The sequence below is a fragment of the Canariomyces notabilis genome (genome assembly GCF_033297395.1).
Source record: "Canariomyces notabilis strain CBS 508.74 unplaced genomic scaffold N656scaffold_4, whole genome shotgun sequence".
NCBI lineage: Eukaryota > Fungi > Ascomycota > Sordariomycetes > Sordariales > Chaetomiaceae > Canariomyces > Canariomyces notabilis.
The window spans coordinates 1,291,160-1,308,207 of NW_027041826.1; the positions used below are offsets into that span (position 1 = coordinate 1,291,160).

Here is a 17,048-nt window from a genome sequence, read left to right on the forward strand (position 1 = left end):
GTAGTAAAGACAACTGCTTGCATTGCTTACTGGAGAACCTTCTGAAGGTCCTCCCTAAAGAGTGACTATATACTATGTTCGGTTCTGTTGATCGCCTGTGCTCGTGTCCCGAGCACTCTCGAGCACTTGCCTGCTCGTCGTGCTATATCTTCAATCACCTCGAGCATTTTGCATGCTGCGAGGCGCTCGTCCGCCTAGGCGTCATAGCACTTCAGCCTTGCCTTGATTGGTCTGCCTGATGTTTCTAAATGATTGGCTCGGGGCTCCCTGCCCTCCGCATGTAGTCTTCCGCCATGCGGCCTGCTGTTGGTTAATTCGTGACACTATGCCAGGCCTACATAATCCGAGGGTTGTATGTATGTATGGACTATGGAGAGGGAAGCTGAGAGCCACAACCCAACCCGGGTAGATGGCATAGGATGACAATTTGTTGATAAGATTTTGAGTAACACTGCTGCTTGTGACTTTCAAGATCACGCCGTTTCTCCCTTTGCTTCCCCTCCTCTCATATTGGGAGAGTCAAAGGGTCTCAAATGTGGCAGCTGCAATGTCGGCTGCTGGAAACCCTTTCGTGTATCCTCCACTTCCCGTCGAAGCCGACTCGATCCGCATTCTTTCAGTGGAACCTGGAGACTTCTACGACCCTCTTGTGTGCACCCTCACGCCCACCACGTTTGGAAGCAAACCTAGATATGTAGCACTGTCCTACACTTGGGGCATCTCATATCCAGATAATGCGCGGCTTCCTGTAGTGCCACCCGTAACGCCCGTTCATGAGGGACGGACTCGGACACCTCCAAACGCTTCCACTAGGGCGTCCCTGGCTCCGGACAATCAGGTACTGCCAAGGGCTCGGACAGTAACGATGTCACACACTGCCCCGGTTAGTGTCAATGGCCGGGAATTCCCTATCCATCACAACCTCCATCTCGCTCTGTTGCACTTGCGGTCCCCGACTCACCCACTGGCAGTCTGGGTCGACGCTGTTTGCATAGACCAAGGAAATATCGAGGAGCGCAACGCCCAAGTCGCACTCATGTCTTTCATCTACATGCGGGCCGCAAAGGTGGTAGTGTGGCTCGGAGCTAAGGGCTATCATGAGAGCCAACCAGACCTATTCCGTTGCATGGCAATGGATTGGAAGACTGGCCAGAGCCGGCATCTCGCCGAATCCCTGAGCAGAGGGTTTGAGCCGTGCTGTTCATTGGAGCCGGATCAGAGCACTTTTGTTCGCGTTGCCCAGAGTTCGTACTGGACGCGGTTGTGGATCGTTCAAGAAGCGTGCCTTCCCCGAGCCCTGATTTTCCTGTACGGGTCCAAGGCCTGGTCATACGAAGGACTGCGTCAGTGGGAGACCCTCAAAACCGCAAACAAGCCAGGATTGCCGCCGCAAATGCTTTTAAGAAGTCCTGCTCAACACCATGAAAATGAAGGGGCCGCTGCAGCCATGATCCGCCTTCTTGACACTAGAGGCGCAAGACACACCGAGCGCATGACTCTTGAGTTTCTGGTCGAAGCCTTTTCTAAGCAGGCATGCACTGAGCTGAGAGACAGAGTCTTCGCCCTGCTAGGACTGGCAATTGACGTCCGCCCGCGCTCAAAACACGCCGAGGGGGACTCGGGAGAGGGTGCCACCCCTGATGGTAGCGGTGCTGTGCCGGGGAATTAGCCGGAAATTGTTCCAGAGTCTGAGCGCAGAGGCAAGGGATCCTTCAGCATCGATTACTCGCACTCGTTCAGCCGGATTTGGGAAGATGTCGTTAAGTTTGTCTTCGTTCGACCACGGAGAACTGATCGGTGGATCATAGCTGGGGCGGAAAGCCCAGATCGAGAGCCGCAAAACCCTCTCCTCCCAAACGAGAGACGAATAAGCATTGTGAGAACAGCGGGGGTCGTCCAGGAGGCTTTAGGCCAAATGGTCGAGGCAGAGGTGGGCCTCCTGACTTCCGTCAAGGCAAGTCTCCTTGTTCTGTCAACTCACTGTTGAGATTCTCGGCTACTAAACTAACAAAGTTAAAGCCCGTAGATAGTAATCCCACACTCAAAGTCATAGGTTACCTTGCCGGCGAGATCCTGGAGATAGGACCAGAGTGCACATCCCTCGCAGCTTCGTTCGAGGCACACGAGGACTGGCTGGATTGCTGGCAGCGCCACTGTCAAAGCGCAGCTGACTTGGAACGTTTGCGGTGGATCAATGAAGAATACACAGCAAAGATTATGGCCTTCGGGGAGAAAGATCTGGAAAGAATACGAGAAGTCCGAAACCAAAAGGTCACGGCTCGGAAAAGCGCGGGTGAGTACAAACCCAACACACTTGACCAGATGTATGCTGCAGAATACAACAAGTTATGGGCGGAAGCCGAGAACGGGAAGAGCAACAACCGAGCTAAGGGACCGAGTATTTGCCTTGGCACAAGCCATCTCATCGGCCTCGTCCCGGCCCCGGCAAAAGTCGGCGACGTGATAGTGCGGTTCTGGGGCTGCGATGCGGCCATGGTCATGCGACCGGTGGCGAGGAACGGCAGTAATGAGTATTCGGCCTTCGTGCTGGTGGGCAGGGCGGACGTAGCCGAAGTGGTAGATCGGAAGGAAACGCCGGGGCGGGATGCGCATGCTGAGAGGGCTCTTTCCGGTGGCTCCGGCAACTCTCGCACCTCGGGACCGGTGTTGGTGAAGCTAGACTTTGTGACCTTGCAAATCATCACTGCCTACGTGACCTGCTGATAATAAGCGGGCGCGCAGCTAAGCAGTGGTTAGAATCTGCATCACTCCAGTCCTTCCCAAGAATGCAAGTTGATGAGTTTGTTGTTCTTGTCGACCGTTTTTACCACCACCTTTACCACCATACCTCATTTGCTGCTGATACCAAAAAAAAAAAAATAATGGTGGCGTCCAGCGAGAGTCAAAGGGTTGTGCAAGGCGATAGTGTATTGTGTGTTGTTGTGGTGGTCTTTGTTGGAAGAGACGGGTGCCTCGAGGGAATTTATCTCGAGGCTACCCCTAACCCTGAATTAATCGACAAGCCGTCTTACCATTCGATTCATCTGAACTGCCAGCCAACTTCCGAATCCATCACTTACGGAGTACATACATACTTACCTCTCCATCCCAGCCACCATTCATCCATCCATATCCAAGCTCGAGCCAAGATAGCTGCAGCTTGCAAGAGAATGTCTTCCTACAACCCTCCCGCACCGTACCCAGTCCTTGTCCACTCCTACCTTCCCTCCATCTCCTCATCGGCCCATCAGTCCCCGGAGCAGCAGCGCCCTATACAGACCTACGAACACCTGCCAGCCGATGCCATTAGCAACAGCAATTGGAACACCCTACCACGCGCAGAGAATGCGCTGATATTCGTAGGCGGCCTGGGCGACGGGCCGCACACAATCCCCTACGTGCGCACGCTCGCAACCCACCTCTTCGGCTCGGCGTTACTGCCGCTGTCGTCCCGTTACTCCGTTTTCGAAGCGCGGCTGTCAAGCGCCTTCTCAGCATTTGGGCACGCCTCGCTCGCCCAGGACGCCCGTGAGCTGGCCGACTTGGTGCGCTACCTGCGCGTGACGCTCGGGAAGAAGAAGGTAGTCATCATGGGCCATTCCACCGGCTGTCAGGACTGCATGGAGTATGCGACGCGGTTCTTGGCTGAGTTTCGGGGCGATGCCGAGGAGGAGATGAAGGCCTCGGTGAGGGTGGATGGGCTGATCCTGCAGGGCCCCGTGTCCGATCGCCAGGCTATTGCCATGGCCGAGGACCCCGCCGAGGTCAAGGCTTGTCTAGAGACGGCGGAGGAAATGGTCAGGCAGGGACGGGCCACCGATGTGATACCGACGGAAAAGATGCCGGCTGGGTGGAAAAAGGTGCCGATGACGGCGTACCGATGGATCTCCCTTGCTGGGGTCGGGTGAGGGCTTTGTGTTATTCTTGATGTCGGTTTTGGAGGCGGTATTGCTGATAACTGACGGTCTGACCAGGGGCGACGATGATTACTTCTCTTCGGACCTGTCAGATGAGAAGGTCGAAGCCATCTGGGGCAAGCTAAGCCAGCCGGTGCTGATCTTGCCGTCAGAGAAGGATGAATGGGTGCCCAAGGATATTGACGTCGCCGGGCTCGTGGACCGATGGAAGCGCTTCTGCAAACCTGGCATTGCCAGCGACCTCAGCGGCCCGATCCCTGGAGCGAACCATCGCGTCGAGGATGCCACCGCGCAACAGTGGCTTTCAAGACGGGTAGCAGCTTTTCTGGGCGGAGTTAATAAGAGGCAACTTGCATCATATGGTTTCTGAATTTTGATCACGTCAAGGGAGGTGCTTCGTTATCCGGGGCTTCGGGGAACACCAGAATATTACGAACATTTTCCGGGAACCTGAAATTACAGGTATAGATTACAGTGGCGCCCGAGGGAGTGGTCCCCGCTGCACTCCGGCGAGGAGGTTGCCCCACCACACACCACGATCGGCGATTTGATGATGGGGCATCTTGAATCTTGGGAACTTCGGCGACCCTTTGGCAGGATGCATTTTGGTACCCAGATCGAGGGGCATTCATCCCTGGTTTCCATCTACGCTGGTTATTTATTCGCCCAGCTCTCGCTTCCAATCCGACCGGTTCACTCGACAAAGAGCTTCTACTCCAGTATCCAGTCAAGAGGCTTGAAGACGGTCCCTCAATCATCGGCTTCATCTCCCCACAGAAGAACGTCGTTGGATTTTTGATCATGTGCTTTGGTACCACCTGTCCTACTTGCTGTGAGTATCTCCAAGGGTCCAACGCTGTAAGGCGCAAAGGCATCTAACATCTTCACAGCCAAGCAGGCTTGGCGTGGCTGCGGCAGCCACGTCCCCTCCGTCTTTGCCAACGTTCCCGAAGAGGAGTGGTGCACCTGCGAGCCCAAGGTGGAGGTCAACGGCCGGTCTTATCCGCCGCAGGCCAAGATGCAGCTGGGGATGCCGTCGTGGCTGAAGGGATGGACTGGCGGAAACAAACAGTAGTCAGCCACGGGTGTGTCTGACGGGCGATTATGTCGTACAAATATTTGGCATGTGTACGGAGTATCGAAGATTGATGACCCGAGATTACTGTGGGCCCGGCCATCCGATGTTGGGAAGGATGCCGATTGCCGGCCCGTGCACCCCTGTACTGGCCTTGTGCCGGTACCCTCCGATGCAACCAGTCATGCCCATTGCACAATACCCATCTCTGACCTATCAATGACACTGCCGGACCATCTTGTGAACCAAATCTCGGGTATGAGAGCTAAACCCGCCTTTACCATCATTACACTATGATGTCCCTACTGCTCATCGGCTTCTCCCTTCTCTTCATTGCCGTCCATACTCTCAGGACATCCCTCGCCTCGCCGCTCAACAAGATTCCGGGACCATGGTACGCCAAATTCACTTCCTTGGTCCTGAAATGGCACGAATTCAGGGCCAACAGAACGCGATACATTCATCGCTTGCACTTGGAGTACGGCCAGGCAGTTCGCATTGCCCCTGACGAAGTCGCCTTCGCCTCAGCGACCGCTGTCAAGGAAATCTATTGCTCCGGGGGCAGCGGTTATGATAAGACCAACTTCTATGATCTTTTCAAAGTATATGGGAAAAGGTATAACAGTTCCCGCATATACATTCCTGCGATGAGTTGCACACGGCTGACTCCGTCCGGCAGGACCATGTTTACGACCCTGAACAAGGACGATGTGAGATGGCCTGAGATCTGAAGTCGCCAGCCCCTTTCGTTATCTGACAATGACTTCGCTGCCAGCATGCAAAGAGAAAACGTGTCATCGCAGACCGTTATGCCAACACCAACATTGTCCGGCCGCAGTCACTCAACGGCATCGCCGAGCGCGCAACTAATTTCGTCATGAGATGCTATGAGTCTGTGGGCGGAAGCCTTGACCTTTATGTATGTCCTCCGTACTCATCCATATGATAACAAGCTGACGGGGCGGTCTAGATATGTAAGTGTCTTCCAGGCTGCCCGACTTCGAAGACTGCGTTTGCCCCTGACCCTGCATCCTAGACCTGCATGCATACGCTTTTGACTGCGTTACTCACCATTTATTCCATCCATACGGAACCAACTCGCTGTTGGATGCCCATGACGAAGCCGTCATGCGCGAGGTAACATTCGACGACAGCCTTCAGAGTAAGTCGGATCAATGTCCACTTGTGCTCTGGTTTTGTGCCTAACCATGCTTCAGACCGGTTGGTGGCATACTACTGGCCGACAATACATAAGGTATTCGGACAGATCCTGTCCCTGTTTGCAAAGCCCAGGGAAACTCCTCTGGCCGATTCCTTTGTCCTAGACACGAGTGCCAAGACGGGTGCGGCACCCTTCACGCTCCTTGATCGTCTCCACGGATCAAGCTCCCAGCTGGATCAGCTGGATATTGCCGCCGAGTGCCTCGACCACATGGTAGCCGGTATCGACACGACGGGCGATGCGCTATGCTTTCTAATGTGGGAGCTCTCACAGCCGGCTTCGATGCATTACCAGAGGAAACTCCAGCAGGAGCTTCGAGCCAACCCAACGGCCAGCTTCGACAAGCTTCCGTTCCTCGACGCCGTGGTCATGGAAGGCCTTAGGTGTTTTCCGGCTATTCCAATGTCTCTCCCCCGCCATGTCCCTTCTGGGGGACGAACCATCGACACCTTCTACCTGCCGGAGGGGACAGAAGTCAGTTGTCAAGCCTATTCGGTGCACCGGGTCGATCGAAGCGTGTTCCCGGATCCAGATGCGTTCAAGCCCGATCGATGGCTGGAGCCGAAAGGCGATGCTGAGAGGAAAAGGCTTTTCTTTGCTTTTGCGACCGGTGGCAGGGGCTGTGTGGGCAAGCAGTACGTTAACTATGCCACAAGCCTAGAGTTCTTGCTAATGAGACGCGGCACAGCCTGGCACTCGCCGAGATGAAGATGCTGCTTCAGTCCGTCTACTCCAGGTTCACCACGCTCCCAGACGCTACCATGAAGCCCATCGACCTTGAGATGTCAGATCAGTTGATCTCGTCGCGGCCACAGGCTCAGAAATGCCGTCTTCGATTTGTCCCGCTCGAACCGGCGAATGGGAAATAAAACAGTGTCTGGTCCTGCGCTGCTTCCACAGAATGCAAACCATTTGCGTTTAGTCAGTTTCGTTGCGTGTATATGGCATCGAGGCAAGGCCAAGGCATTTTTGTCAGTCAGAGAAGCCTTGGTGCCACGATTTCCGTGCAACTCTCCGCCTGTACTGCACAGTAACCCGAGTCAACCCCTTTCTGAAAGAGACACTACGTTCTCTTAGCACAAAGAACATCTCGAGAAAAATGTCTGATTCGTAAATCAAGGGAAAGCCGGAACTTATTAATGAATGGCGGTAGAAGATTGGGCTAAGTGGGTGCAGGAACGTCAACCACTTGAGGCGTAAGAAAACAACATCGATATAACGTTACAGAAAGAAACTAGCAAAAGCCCCACCCCGGGCGTTTGGTGGGGTCGACGATTTTGTTTCGGGTTCAAGTTGGGCGTTCTAGACTGGGCACATGGGTTCATTGGGCAGCCTCGACTGGCTCAGAGCGCCACACTGACTTCGCACAATGGTAGCATTGTCTTGCCGCCCACAGCTGCGCACAATATGTATAAGCACAATGAACAGATCAAGGGGTGACCGGCGGGCAAAGAAGTCCTGTGGATTGCTTTGCCGCATGCAACCATCGGGAACAACGGAATGACAAGACGAAAAGAGTTAAAGACGGGGCGCAGTACGGAGTACTCTGTAGGCGAGTCAGACAGCGCGTGGAGGCAAACTTTCGATTTGCTCAACTCCGCCCAGAGTTCCGCAAGGTAAATTACTGTACGTTCATACACAGCAGTACCGTTTCTGTATCGCGTACTCTTCAAGATGAGCTGGAACACAACGGTAAGGCCTAAAAGATGCATAATCACTAAGTTATCATGCTCCGAATAATGCAATTGAAAATGTACATACATGTACTTACAAAAGGTATCATAAGTCTGACATTACGGAAAGGTAAATAGTTTCGAAGTTTCAAATCTTGAATATTCTTGCACTTAGCGTTGAACGTTACCTCTTTATCCGTATCGGGGAGGCAACAGGGCGCATGTGCGAACGTTAGCATGGCTGCCTCAGGGTCCTAGCCACAATCAGTGTCTGTGCCCGATCCCGATTTCTCCACCAAACTGCTGAACTCCGGATTTCTCAAACCTTTTTCCCACCTGCACCAAGAAAACTTTCTTCCATCACCCACATTTCTTCAACTTTTAAACTAGCCCGTTCCCAACTCCGTCGCCTTCGGAATTCCAAGGCGCTATCATACATCTTTGACCGCGTTTGTATCGCTGCAAGTTTCAACCATCTTGTCCTCAACTGGGCAATTAGCCATCAGCTCGGGCTTCTCGCCAGATTCAAATCCTGAACAAACCACAAGAGGCAAAGGAAAACCTTGCACCCTCTGATCCACCGTGGTTCAAATCCGCTTCCTCCTTTCCGACAAAGCTCCCGTCTTCACAGACAGCAAGATACAACACCCAAGGCCGATACGCAGCAAAGCGTTGTTTATGTATCAGCACGACCGACACTCCGTCTTTCGACACTCTCCTCCGCTCGGGTTGCATCCGTTCCGCATAGAGCGGAAACCTTGTAGTCCTAACATCAAATCTGACGGTTGAAGGACCTCGCGTCGTCGTCTTTCAGCGTTAATGCATGCCTCCGATTGTCATCAGTTCTACCCTATGTCAACCCCGCCTCCCGCTTCCTACTGACGGCCCGGCTCGTTTCGCCCTTCGAAGAATCCTCGCAACAAGCCCATCCACACCCCGCCTGGAAAGTCTGCGGTACTAGCATCTTCTCCAGATCAGAATCAAGACCTCGTTTCAAACTCGCCTCAACCAGAGTCTTCCAGTTTCAATCGCCAAAACCGCCAAAATGGCTGCTCTCGTCAACGTCCGTCGCGATGTCAGCGACCCTTTCTATCGCTACAAGATGGAGCGTCTGCAGACCAAGATTGAGGGCAAGGGCAACGGCATCAAGACCGTTGTTGTCAACCTAAGCGGTGTCGCCCAATCCTTGGCTCGTCCTGGTGCCTACCTCATCAAGTACTTTGGCTTTGAGCTTGGCGCCCAGACCAACATTGACCCCCCGGATGATCGCTGGATTATCAACGGCGCCCATGAGGCTAGCAAGCTTCAAGAACTGTTGGACGGCTTCATTGGCAAGTTTGTTCTCTGCAAGAAGTGCAAGAACCCAGAGACCGCCGTTGAGATCAAGGATGGTCGCATCCTGCTCGACTGCAAGGCGTGTGGTCAGCGTACCGAAGTTGACCTGCGCCTGAAGCTCAGCGGCTTCATCCTCAAGAACGTCCCCAAGAAGACCAAAAAGGACAAGGCCGAACGCAAGGCTGCCCGCAGGGCCAAGCAGAACGGCAAGGGCGACAAGGAAAATGGCTCTGGAGGCGACGACGCTTCTGACCAGGCCTCCCCCATTGGCGACAAGGGCATCGAGAGTGATGACGATGCCCTGACCCGCAAGATCAAGACTGAGGCTCAGGTTCTTGAGACCAAGGCGGTTGAGGTCAAGGACGACGAATGGGCTGTGGACATGAGTGCCGAAGCTGTCAAGGCTCGTCAGCAGCAGCTTCCTGGCGAGTTTAAGCAGAAGCTCGTTCTGAACGGAGACGATGAGGATGAGGAGGGCGAGGGCGGTGGAAACACCGTCTACGATCAGTTGGGCACCTGGATCCAGGAGCAGGCTGAGACCAAGGATGGCATCGACAACGTTGACGACGTTGATATCTACATCAAGGCAAAGGAGCTGGGCATTGAGTCCAAGCATCGCACTGTTCTGGTTCTTGTGCAGACCATTTTCGACGAGAACATTTGCGCCCAGATCAGCAAGCGTGCCCCCATGCTCAAGAGGGTACGTTACGGATTGTTCACCCCTCCGATATTGATACAAGGAACTAACTTGCTGTTCGCTAGATTGTCTCGTCCGAGCGCCACGAGAAGGCCCTCCTCGGTGGCACCGAGCGTCTGATCGGCCAGCTCGGCAAGGACCACCCGGAAATGTACGACAAGATTGTCAAGATCCTGCAGCTGTACTACCACCATGACCTCATCTCCGAGGAGGTTGTGACCAAGTGGGGTTCTAAGGCTTCCAAGAAGTATGTCGACCTGTCCACTTCTAAGAAGGTCCGCAAGGCTGCCGAGCCCTTCCTCAAGTGGCTTGCTGAGGCCGAAGAGGAGTCGGAGGAGGAGTCTGAGTAAGACTCGGGCAGAATTGCAGTGCCGTTAGTAGTGCGAGGTTGCCTAGTTGAAGGCATGGCTCTCAGGTTGCTATTGTTCCGGACGCAGTCTGTCTCTGGTTTTCATACGGGAAAAGCCGAGCATCGCCCCTCATTCAACTGCTTCGATCATGACGTTCTTTCCCCTCCCCGCCAGCATGGATGGTCTACAGAAAAGGGGCTTTATTGCCCGCGTGTATGCTAGTATGGTTTCTGATGTTGCATGGAGGATTGTTCGCATGCTACTCGATCAAGTGCAGCGTTTAACCGCTTGCAATTTGTTCTCAGCCTCTGCCAGTCTCAATCGCCATTCGATGTTGTAATGATGTCAAGCTTGAGACAGCAATCACCAAGTGCCTGCCTTCTAATAAGATCTACTAGTGAACCTGTGTGTGTTACGCACTTTTTCCAACCTGATTTCTTGATTTCTAGGAAATCAAGACGACGATGAAATGTCTTCTGAATTTGGTCTCTGCCGGACTTGTCGGCGAGAAGAAGGTGCTTCTCGACCGACTGGTCCAGGGATGCATTACACTATCTTGGTGCTCAACCATACAAAGCTGCGAACTCACTCGCCTAACCCGAATTCTGTTATCTTCTCCCTAGTGCCACCCGCAGTCTGTCAGGATGACAGATTCAGCCGGCCAAGTTTTCCACGCCCGATCCTGTCCTCTCGCCCATGCCGAGCGATGAAATTAGCAGGCAAGCCTAGTCTAGTCGCTCTGGTCACCCTCCCGGTAGGCAATCATCCGTCCATCAGGCAACCCTACCGATGATGATGCTCACCATCCCAAAGCCAAAGCCAGGCCAAAAGACCAGCCGCCACCACCGCGCATTCCATGAAGAAGGATCCTCTTTCTTTCCGTCCCGCAATTGCGAACCCCGTCGTCGGCCTCTGCCGCGCAGAAAGTGGTACCGAGCGTGCCTACCACGTGCCACTTTGAGCGGCGGACGGATCGGCCCAGTCGGTGGCTGCTGTTCCCCAGTTGGTGTCCTCGTTGTTGTTGTTGTTGGTATTGTCTCCGGTGTTGTCGTTGTTTTCGTTGTTGCCCCAATCCCAGTTTCCGTTGTCGTAATCATTGTTGTTGTTGTTGTTGTTGTTATTATTGTCATTGTTGTTATCGTTGCCGTCAGCCCCATTACACCAGCTTCCGGGCATCATCTCTGGATGAGTGGTATGCTGAGCGGTTTCTTCGGTATGTTGATTATTATCATTGGCCTCGACCGTATCGGTGACGGTTGCGCGTCTGCTGGATCTGCTGTGCTTGGAACGGGAGCGGCCTGTTCCGTCCTTGAGGGAGGGGTTTTGTTGCCAAAGGTGCGCCGGCGATGAAGGGGTGGGGTTATTGTTGTTGTCCCCGTTATTGTTGTTGTCCCAGTTATTGTTGTTGTCCCAGTTGTTGGTGTTGTCCCAGAAGTTGGTGTCGTTGCCCGCATTGTTCTGGTCGCTTTCGTTCTTATCCTTGGTGCCCCCTTCCCTCACCCAGCCGCTCGGTCCGGGCGAGTTCCACTTGATGCCGGTTCCTTTGGCAGATTTGAAGTTGGACCAGGGACGGTTACTGTTGCTTGTCGTGTTTCCGTCCTTGGCCTTTTCGTTCTCTTTGACCTCTGTCTGTTGCCCGCCGTTCCAAGAGCCCTTGAGCGGGGTGAGGGAAAAGCCGGCAAGAGGGTCTCCTTCCTTGGAATTGGCAGGGACCCCCGGGACTGCAGCTTTCGGTGTTTTTGGTGTTTGCGCTTGACTGCCAGAACGAGCCGGCGCTGGCTGGCGATTGTTCGGAGTTGGAAACGGCACGTGGTGATGCGAAGGGCCTTCCCAGGTTGGGTACGGTGGATAGCCTGTCACCGGCGGTCCGGTTGCCCTCTGGTGAGGTGGCAAGAAGGCCGGCGGCGGATACGGATTGAAAGGCAGAGCAGGCGGACCAGGGTGTATCGGGTAATGTGGTCCAGCGATGGGATTAGGGGGGCCATACGGTCCTCCCCAGTAGGGCCCGTGATAGACGCGACAGACTCCACGGTCCTTGTCGAAATAGGAGTTGGGAGGAGGGTCGTGTCTGGGATCTTCGACCACGTGCTCCAACTGGAGAAGCCGCTCCCGTGGAGACATGATTTTCTGTGGATGACGTGCTCCAAAGTCTCTTGGCGAGTCCTTTCTCGATCCATTGCCGGAGTCGTTCTTCTTGGACGAGGTCTCATTGACCGCTGCATTGCCATCTTTCGACGTCTCCCCATTCGTTTTGGAGTCGGGCTTGCCCTCCTTTCCTTTGGTCTCATCCTTCGATGTACCATTGGCTTCGTGATTAGCTCCGTCGTTGGATTTCTTTCCATTCTTGTTAGATGCTGCATCACCATCTTGGCCCTTATCGTTCTTGGGCTGTCCTTCACTTTTGGCATCCGAGTTGCCACTGCTCGCTCCCTTCCCATCTTTCTTACTCTTCTTTTTGTTGTTTTTCTTGTTCTTCGCAGGCGGCTCTGGCTTAGCCTCCTCATCAGTCTCGGGCGCTGACGACTCATCACCCGACTCAGCTCCAGACGAGTCTTCAACCCCAGTCGACCCGGTGTCTTCCGCGCTTGTGTCAGTGTTGTCCGCAGCCGTGTCACTGCTATCCGCAGTTGCTTCGGTGTCAGTATCCGTATCCGTCTCACTCTCGGCCGGTTTCTTAGCTCTCTTCTTGGCGGCATCCTTGGCAGACTTCCTTTTCTTCTGTTTCTTGCACTTCTTCTTTTTCTTCTTGCTCTCCTTGTCTTTTCGCTCTGGCGACACATCCTTGCACTTGGCAGCCACTTTGACTGCTTTTACCAGCAGCAATTTCCCTTCGGTACAGCATACACAAGAGCAGTCCTTGTGCGAACTCCCATCTGAGCTTGACTCTGAGTCCGAGTCGGAATCTGAGTCAGAGTTGTTACTTGTCTTTTTGCCACATCTCTTCGATTTCGCCAGTCTCTTTTTCTTTCTCTTTGCCTTCGTTTTCTTGATGCGTTTCCGAGGCTGAGGCTCGGAGTCGTCGCTGCTCTCGACAGCACTACTCTCCGTTTCAGACTCTTCGCTCCCAGGCTCAGATGAGGCTTCCTCCGGGGACGAAGGGGTAGGTTTCTTCAAAGCAGACTTGAGCGGCTTGTCCTCGAAGCTGACTTTCTTGCCTTTTGGGCCATTGTCGGGCTTGGATACTGTGCTCTCTTCGTTTTTCTTCTTGGAGTGAAGCTCGCGTGGGTAGGTTACTGTGACGATGTTGGTCTCATCTTCATCGTCGGTAGCGAGTTCGACATTGATGAGGTCGCGCCTTGAGGATTGCTTCTTTTTGGGCACTTTCTGTCCGACCACCCATTCGAACAAAGTACTGGGAGGCATGGCGAGAGATGGGCGAATCAACGAGTTTGAAATATCAATTGGATGTGTTGAATGATCCGGATCGGCCTGAGATGTGGATGAAGCGCTCTTAGCTGGAGAAGAAACGGGAAGACTGAGGTATATACGGCTCAGCGACCATGAGGTTGGTGCAAATCTCCGCCAAGAGGATCAGATGGATCGGGATGATGTTGGAATGGAATGGAAGGAATCTTGCAGGTCAAGAGTAAAGAATTGCGATTGAAACAGCATGAGCTGGATGAAGAGCAGGAAGAAATCCCGAGTAGCAGGTGGCCATTGGTATTGTGGGAAGAAAGAAACTGAGAAAGAAGAAGCGTGCTCGCCGAGGGCTGGGTTGTGCCCTAAGTCGTGCGCAGATGTGAAGCGGTTCCTCGGCGCCCCGTAACTGGTGATGGAGGTGCTTTGTTTATCTTCACCACCGGCCGAGCAACCGCAGAAACCGGTGCCATCTCAACCCCTCCAGACTCACAGCTTTGCCCTCTCCCTCAACTCCTGCTGTGCCCAGGCCTTATTGATCCTCAGATTCCTCCAGTAGTTCCAAACACCCAGCAGCACCGCCGCCGGGGGGCACGCCCAGAGAAACCAACTCCACCACTTGGGACTGTACCTGTCCAGCTCCCGCATGACCCTGCCAACCTCAGCCCGCAACTCCTCCTTGCCGCCATCATTCCACACCACCACACCCCTCCCTCTCCCCCTAGCCTCGCACCGCCGAGCCTTATCCCGCACGTCCCCCTGGCTGCGCACTCTGTTCTCGGCGTCCTCGGCGGTCAGGTGCGGATCCCTGGCCCGCAGCCGGGCCATTTGCACCGCGGGGTCTTTGACCGCAACGACGAGGACGGCGCCACAGAAGCGGTCCAGCGCGCTCTCGAACAGGAGCGGCACGTCCAGCACGACCGCCCTGCAACCCCTCAGGTAGTTGCCCACGACGGCCTTGAGCATCTCGCGCCTGACGGCGGGATGGACGATGGAGTTGAGCACGGCGCGGTCGCGTCTGCGCTGCTCGTCATCACCAAACACGCGGCGGCCGAGCGCAGGGCGGTTGAGGGGGCGGCCGTGGCCGGACGGGCCTGAGAGGGGCATGTCCGGCCCAGCGGGGACGAGAAGGTCCGGGGTAGAAGGGCCAAAGTACTCGACGATGGCGCGGTAGCCTGGTGTTCCGGGCTCGACGACCTTGCGCGCGAGCAGGTCGGCGTCTATGACGGGGAGCGAATAGGGGGGCTGGGAGAGCAGGGCCGAGACGGTTGATTTGCCCGTGGCGATGGACCCTGTGAGGCCGATGACGAGCATTTTGTGGTCGGCGCTGTTGCCCTGCCTATGGGTTTGGTGTTGTAATCCCTGTGTAAATAAGTGTATATGGTCAATTCAGCAGGTTCATCTCAGAGGTCAAAGTTGATGTCGAGTCAGACAGTTGGGGCTGCCAAGCTCTCGTGTATGCTGGGCGCCGCTGTCCAATGATCGCGCTGGATCCTGCCGATCTCCCGAATGCCAAGAGAACGTTAATGGGGAGAGCAGGGGTTGTGCCTGCATGTGAACTTTAGTTTTCAGCCTCGTCCATCTTTGGTAACCTCCCGTCATTTCAGATATCGCATTGTTCTGACATTGTCAACCTTCACAAATGTGACGCAGTACTCACAAGATGAAGAGGAAGTCTCAATGGCTAAACGATCTCGCTATGTACCGTCCATAAACCCGATTGCCATCACCATCCGCCATGCAAGATGTTTGCGCCACTACTCTTCAGGTTCCCCATCATGAGCACGAAGTAAACCCTGGCCTCTCCCAGATTCCGAGGGCCCGAAGAAAACAAACCGATAAGAACCCATGCGCCAGTCGTGCGGATAATGGAAGAAATTCCCCAGGTGAAATCCGTTATGCTATCGCTTGGAAGGCCTCAGTCAGCAATGATCTGGAAGTAGGCAGCAGTCGCGATCCCATGGACTAACCGAAGTCGCCACTTGGTCCGAGTTCAGCTTTAGTCTGAAAGTCGAACGGCATAGAAGGCTCCCTGGTCAGTGCGGTACCACCGCGCATTGAGGCGGTCGATCTGGCGACGAGAAAAGATTGCCCAATGTCCATTGAGCTCTCGGAGCCAGTATAGACGGTGGGGGTCGGGATCAGCGGGAACAAAATCCTGTGGCTCATTGCATCGGTTATTCTGGGCGATTCGGACATTCTGAGCTACAGTTTCGCTGGGCGTCAAGCCGACCCCCAAGGCTGGCTCAACGTGGACTGGCGGCTGGACAGGCAAACCAGGCACTGGATGGATGTTACCTGGCTGGGCAGGCATCTGCAGCATGAATGGCTGGCCCGGAGCAGCGGGGCAAGGAGGCATGGGGCCGCCCTGGATGACCATCGGAGGTACGACCGGCTGCTGCATCACGATCGGATTGATGGGAGCCGTCATTGGTGCGGCCACTGGCACCATGCCGACGGGTTGCAATGGCTGCATAGGAGTTGCCTGGGGACAAAATCGGTTAGCAATCTGGGTAGCGCTGATAACTGATAGGTGGAAGCGTGAAACAAGATCAAGATTGCATATTGCAGGTCGCAGCGACCGCCCAGCCTCATTGGATTTAGCGTCTTCGGTCAAAACTAACCATAGCGACGGGCGCCTGCTGGACAGGGTAGCACATCTCGGGGCCAGCATTCGGAATGCCATTATCATAGCGTGGCACATAGTGATGAACCATGGGACCCATATCAGTGGCCGGAACCGGGGGCTGGAAATGGACGCCATAGGGATTCAAGACCGGCGGGATAGCAGGCGGCGGTGGAGGAGGCGGAGGAGGTGCTGGGGGCGGATCAGGCTTCTTGGCCTGAGGAATTTGTTGAGCCGCCATGTCAGTTGATTTGCTGCCTGTGGAGAACGTGTTCGCGCGGTGGTAGTTTCTGGGAAGGTTGTTTTTGGCGGCGAGCGGCGGAAACGATTCAAGGCACCAGAAGAACCAGATGGACGACTCGATGCCGGCAAGGTGCTGGGGAAGAGCTCCGTGACTGGAGCTGCCTGAAATGTTTTGAGAAGCGATCGATGACGAGATATGCGAAAAGATGTCGAGTCGCTTTCGCGACAAATGGTCCCCGTCGCAAGGCTGATTAATTCAGGACAGGTTTGATCTGGAGAAAGTCGCCTTGTTCGGAGAGGTCTTGGTGATTGTTATTGGGGAAGAACGGATGGTTCAAAGCAGACGATCCCAGGTATGAAGGTCGGTTCTCTTCTTCAGGTCCTGGCTAGAGAATTTGTGCGTGTGTGCGTGTGAAAGTCGTGGTGGTGAAGGTCGAGGTATGGTTAATTTGCGGCAGGTGATTTCAGATGTGAACTTAGGGTGAGTCACCGTCGACGGCGTCGAACCCCTACTGTGCTGATTGCAGCTGAGGTCCTCGGTCCAAATTGTAGC

General features: G+C 54.5%; 9 protein-coding genes across 9 annotated transcripts; 6 read left to right on the forward strand and 3 right to left on the reverse strand.

The window, feature by feature from the left end:
• Positions 1-547: 547 nt before the first annotated feature.
• N656DRAFT_703708 (uncharacterized protein) lies at positions 548-1,669 on the forward strand (the record flags this gene model as incomplete). Its single annotated transcript, XM_064811115.1, has 1 exon — positions 548-1,669. One exon carries the CDS (start codon positions 548-550, stop codon positions 1,667-1,669), a length of 1,122 nt encoding a protein of 373 aa, XP_064672927.1.
• A 135-nt stretch (positions 1,670-1,804) lies between these two features.
• N656DRAFT_704124 (uncharacterized protein) lies at positions 1,805-2,724 on the forward strand (the record flags this gene model as incomplete). Its single annotated transcript, XM_064811157.1, has 2 exons — positions 1,805-1,958; positions 2,027-2,724. Coding segments are annotated over 2 exons (852 nt in total), but the record flags the coding sequence as incomplete, so codon positions are not given.
• Positions 2,725-2,907: 183 nt separating this feature from the next.
• On the forward strand, positions 2,908-4,323 carry N656DRAFT_776475 (DUF1749-domain-containing protein). The gene has a single exon (XM_064814642.1). The coding sequence runs from the start codon at positions 3,171-3,173 to the stop codon at positions 3,906-3,908; it is 738 nt and encodes a 245-aa protein (XP_064672929.1). The 5' UTR covers positions 2,908-3,170; the 3' UTR covers positions 3,909-4,323.
• Positions 4,324-4,718: 395 nt separating this feature from the next.
• N656DRAFT_704035 (uncharacterized protein) lies at positions 4,719-4,992 on the forward strand (the record flags this gene model as incomplete). The annotated part of the gene is made up of 2 exons (XM_064811143.1): positions 4,719-4,749; positions 4,808-4,992. 2 exons carry the CDS (start codon positions 4,719-4,721, stop codon positions 4,990-4,992), a joined length of 216 nt encoding a protein of 71 aa, XP_064672930.1.
• N656DRAFT_819728 (cytochrome P450 3A13) lies at positions 4,909-7,341 on the forward strand. The gene is made up of 6 exons (XM_064818407.1): positions 4,909-5,608; positions 5,672-5,702; positions 5,768-5,915; positions 6,029-6,154; positions 6,210-6,849; positions 6,903-7,341. Exons 1-6 carry the CDS (start codon positions 5,286-5,288, stop codon positions 7,081-7,083), a joined length of 1,449 nt encoding a protein of 482 aa, XP_064672931.1. The 5' UTR covers positions 4,909-5,285; the 3' UTR covers positions 7,084-7,341.
• A 1,591-nt stretch (positions 7,342-8,932) lies between these two features.
• Positions 8,933-10,269, forward strand: N656DRAFT_703552 (uncharacterized protein; the record flags this gene model as incomplete). Its single annotated transcript, XM_064811104.1, has 2 exons — positions 8,933-9,922; positions 9,985-10,269. 2 exons carry the CDS (start codon positions 8,933-8,935, stop codon positions 10,267-10,269), a joined length of 1,275 nt encoding a protein of 424 aa, XP_064672932.1.
• Positions 10,270-10,938: 669 nt separating this feature from the next.
• Positions 10,939-13,756, reverse strand: N656DRAFT_498912 (uncharacterized protein). Its single transcript, XM_064809843.1, has one exon. It carries the CDS (start codon positions 13,630-13,632, stop codon positions 11,212-11,214), a length of 2,421 nt encoding a protein of 806 aa, XP_064672933.1. The 5' UTR covers positions 13,633-13,756; the 3' UTR covers positions 10,939-11,211.
• Positions 13,757-14,115: 359 nt separating this feature from the next.
• Positions 14,116-14,940, reverse strand: N656DRAFT_796035 (CoaE-domain-containing protein; the record flags this gene model as incomplete). Its single annotated transcript, XM_064817486.1, has 1 exon — positions 14,116-14,940. One exon carries the CDS (start codon positions 14,938-14,940, stop codon positions 14,116-14,118), a length of 825 nt encoding a protein of 274 aa, XP_064672934.1.
• A 685-nt stretch (positions 14,941-15,625) lies between these two features.
• Positions 15,626-15,940, reverse strand: N656DRAFT_704498 (uncharacterized protein; the record flags this gene model as incomplete). The annotated part of the gene is made up of 1 exon (XM_064811184.1): positions 15,626-15,940. The coding sequence occupies one exon, from the start codon at positions 15,938-15,940 to the stop codon at positions 15,626-15,628; it is 315 nt and encodes a 104-aa protein (XP_064672935.1).
• Positions 15,941-17,048: the final 1,108 nt, after the last annotated feature.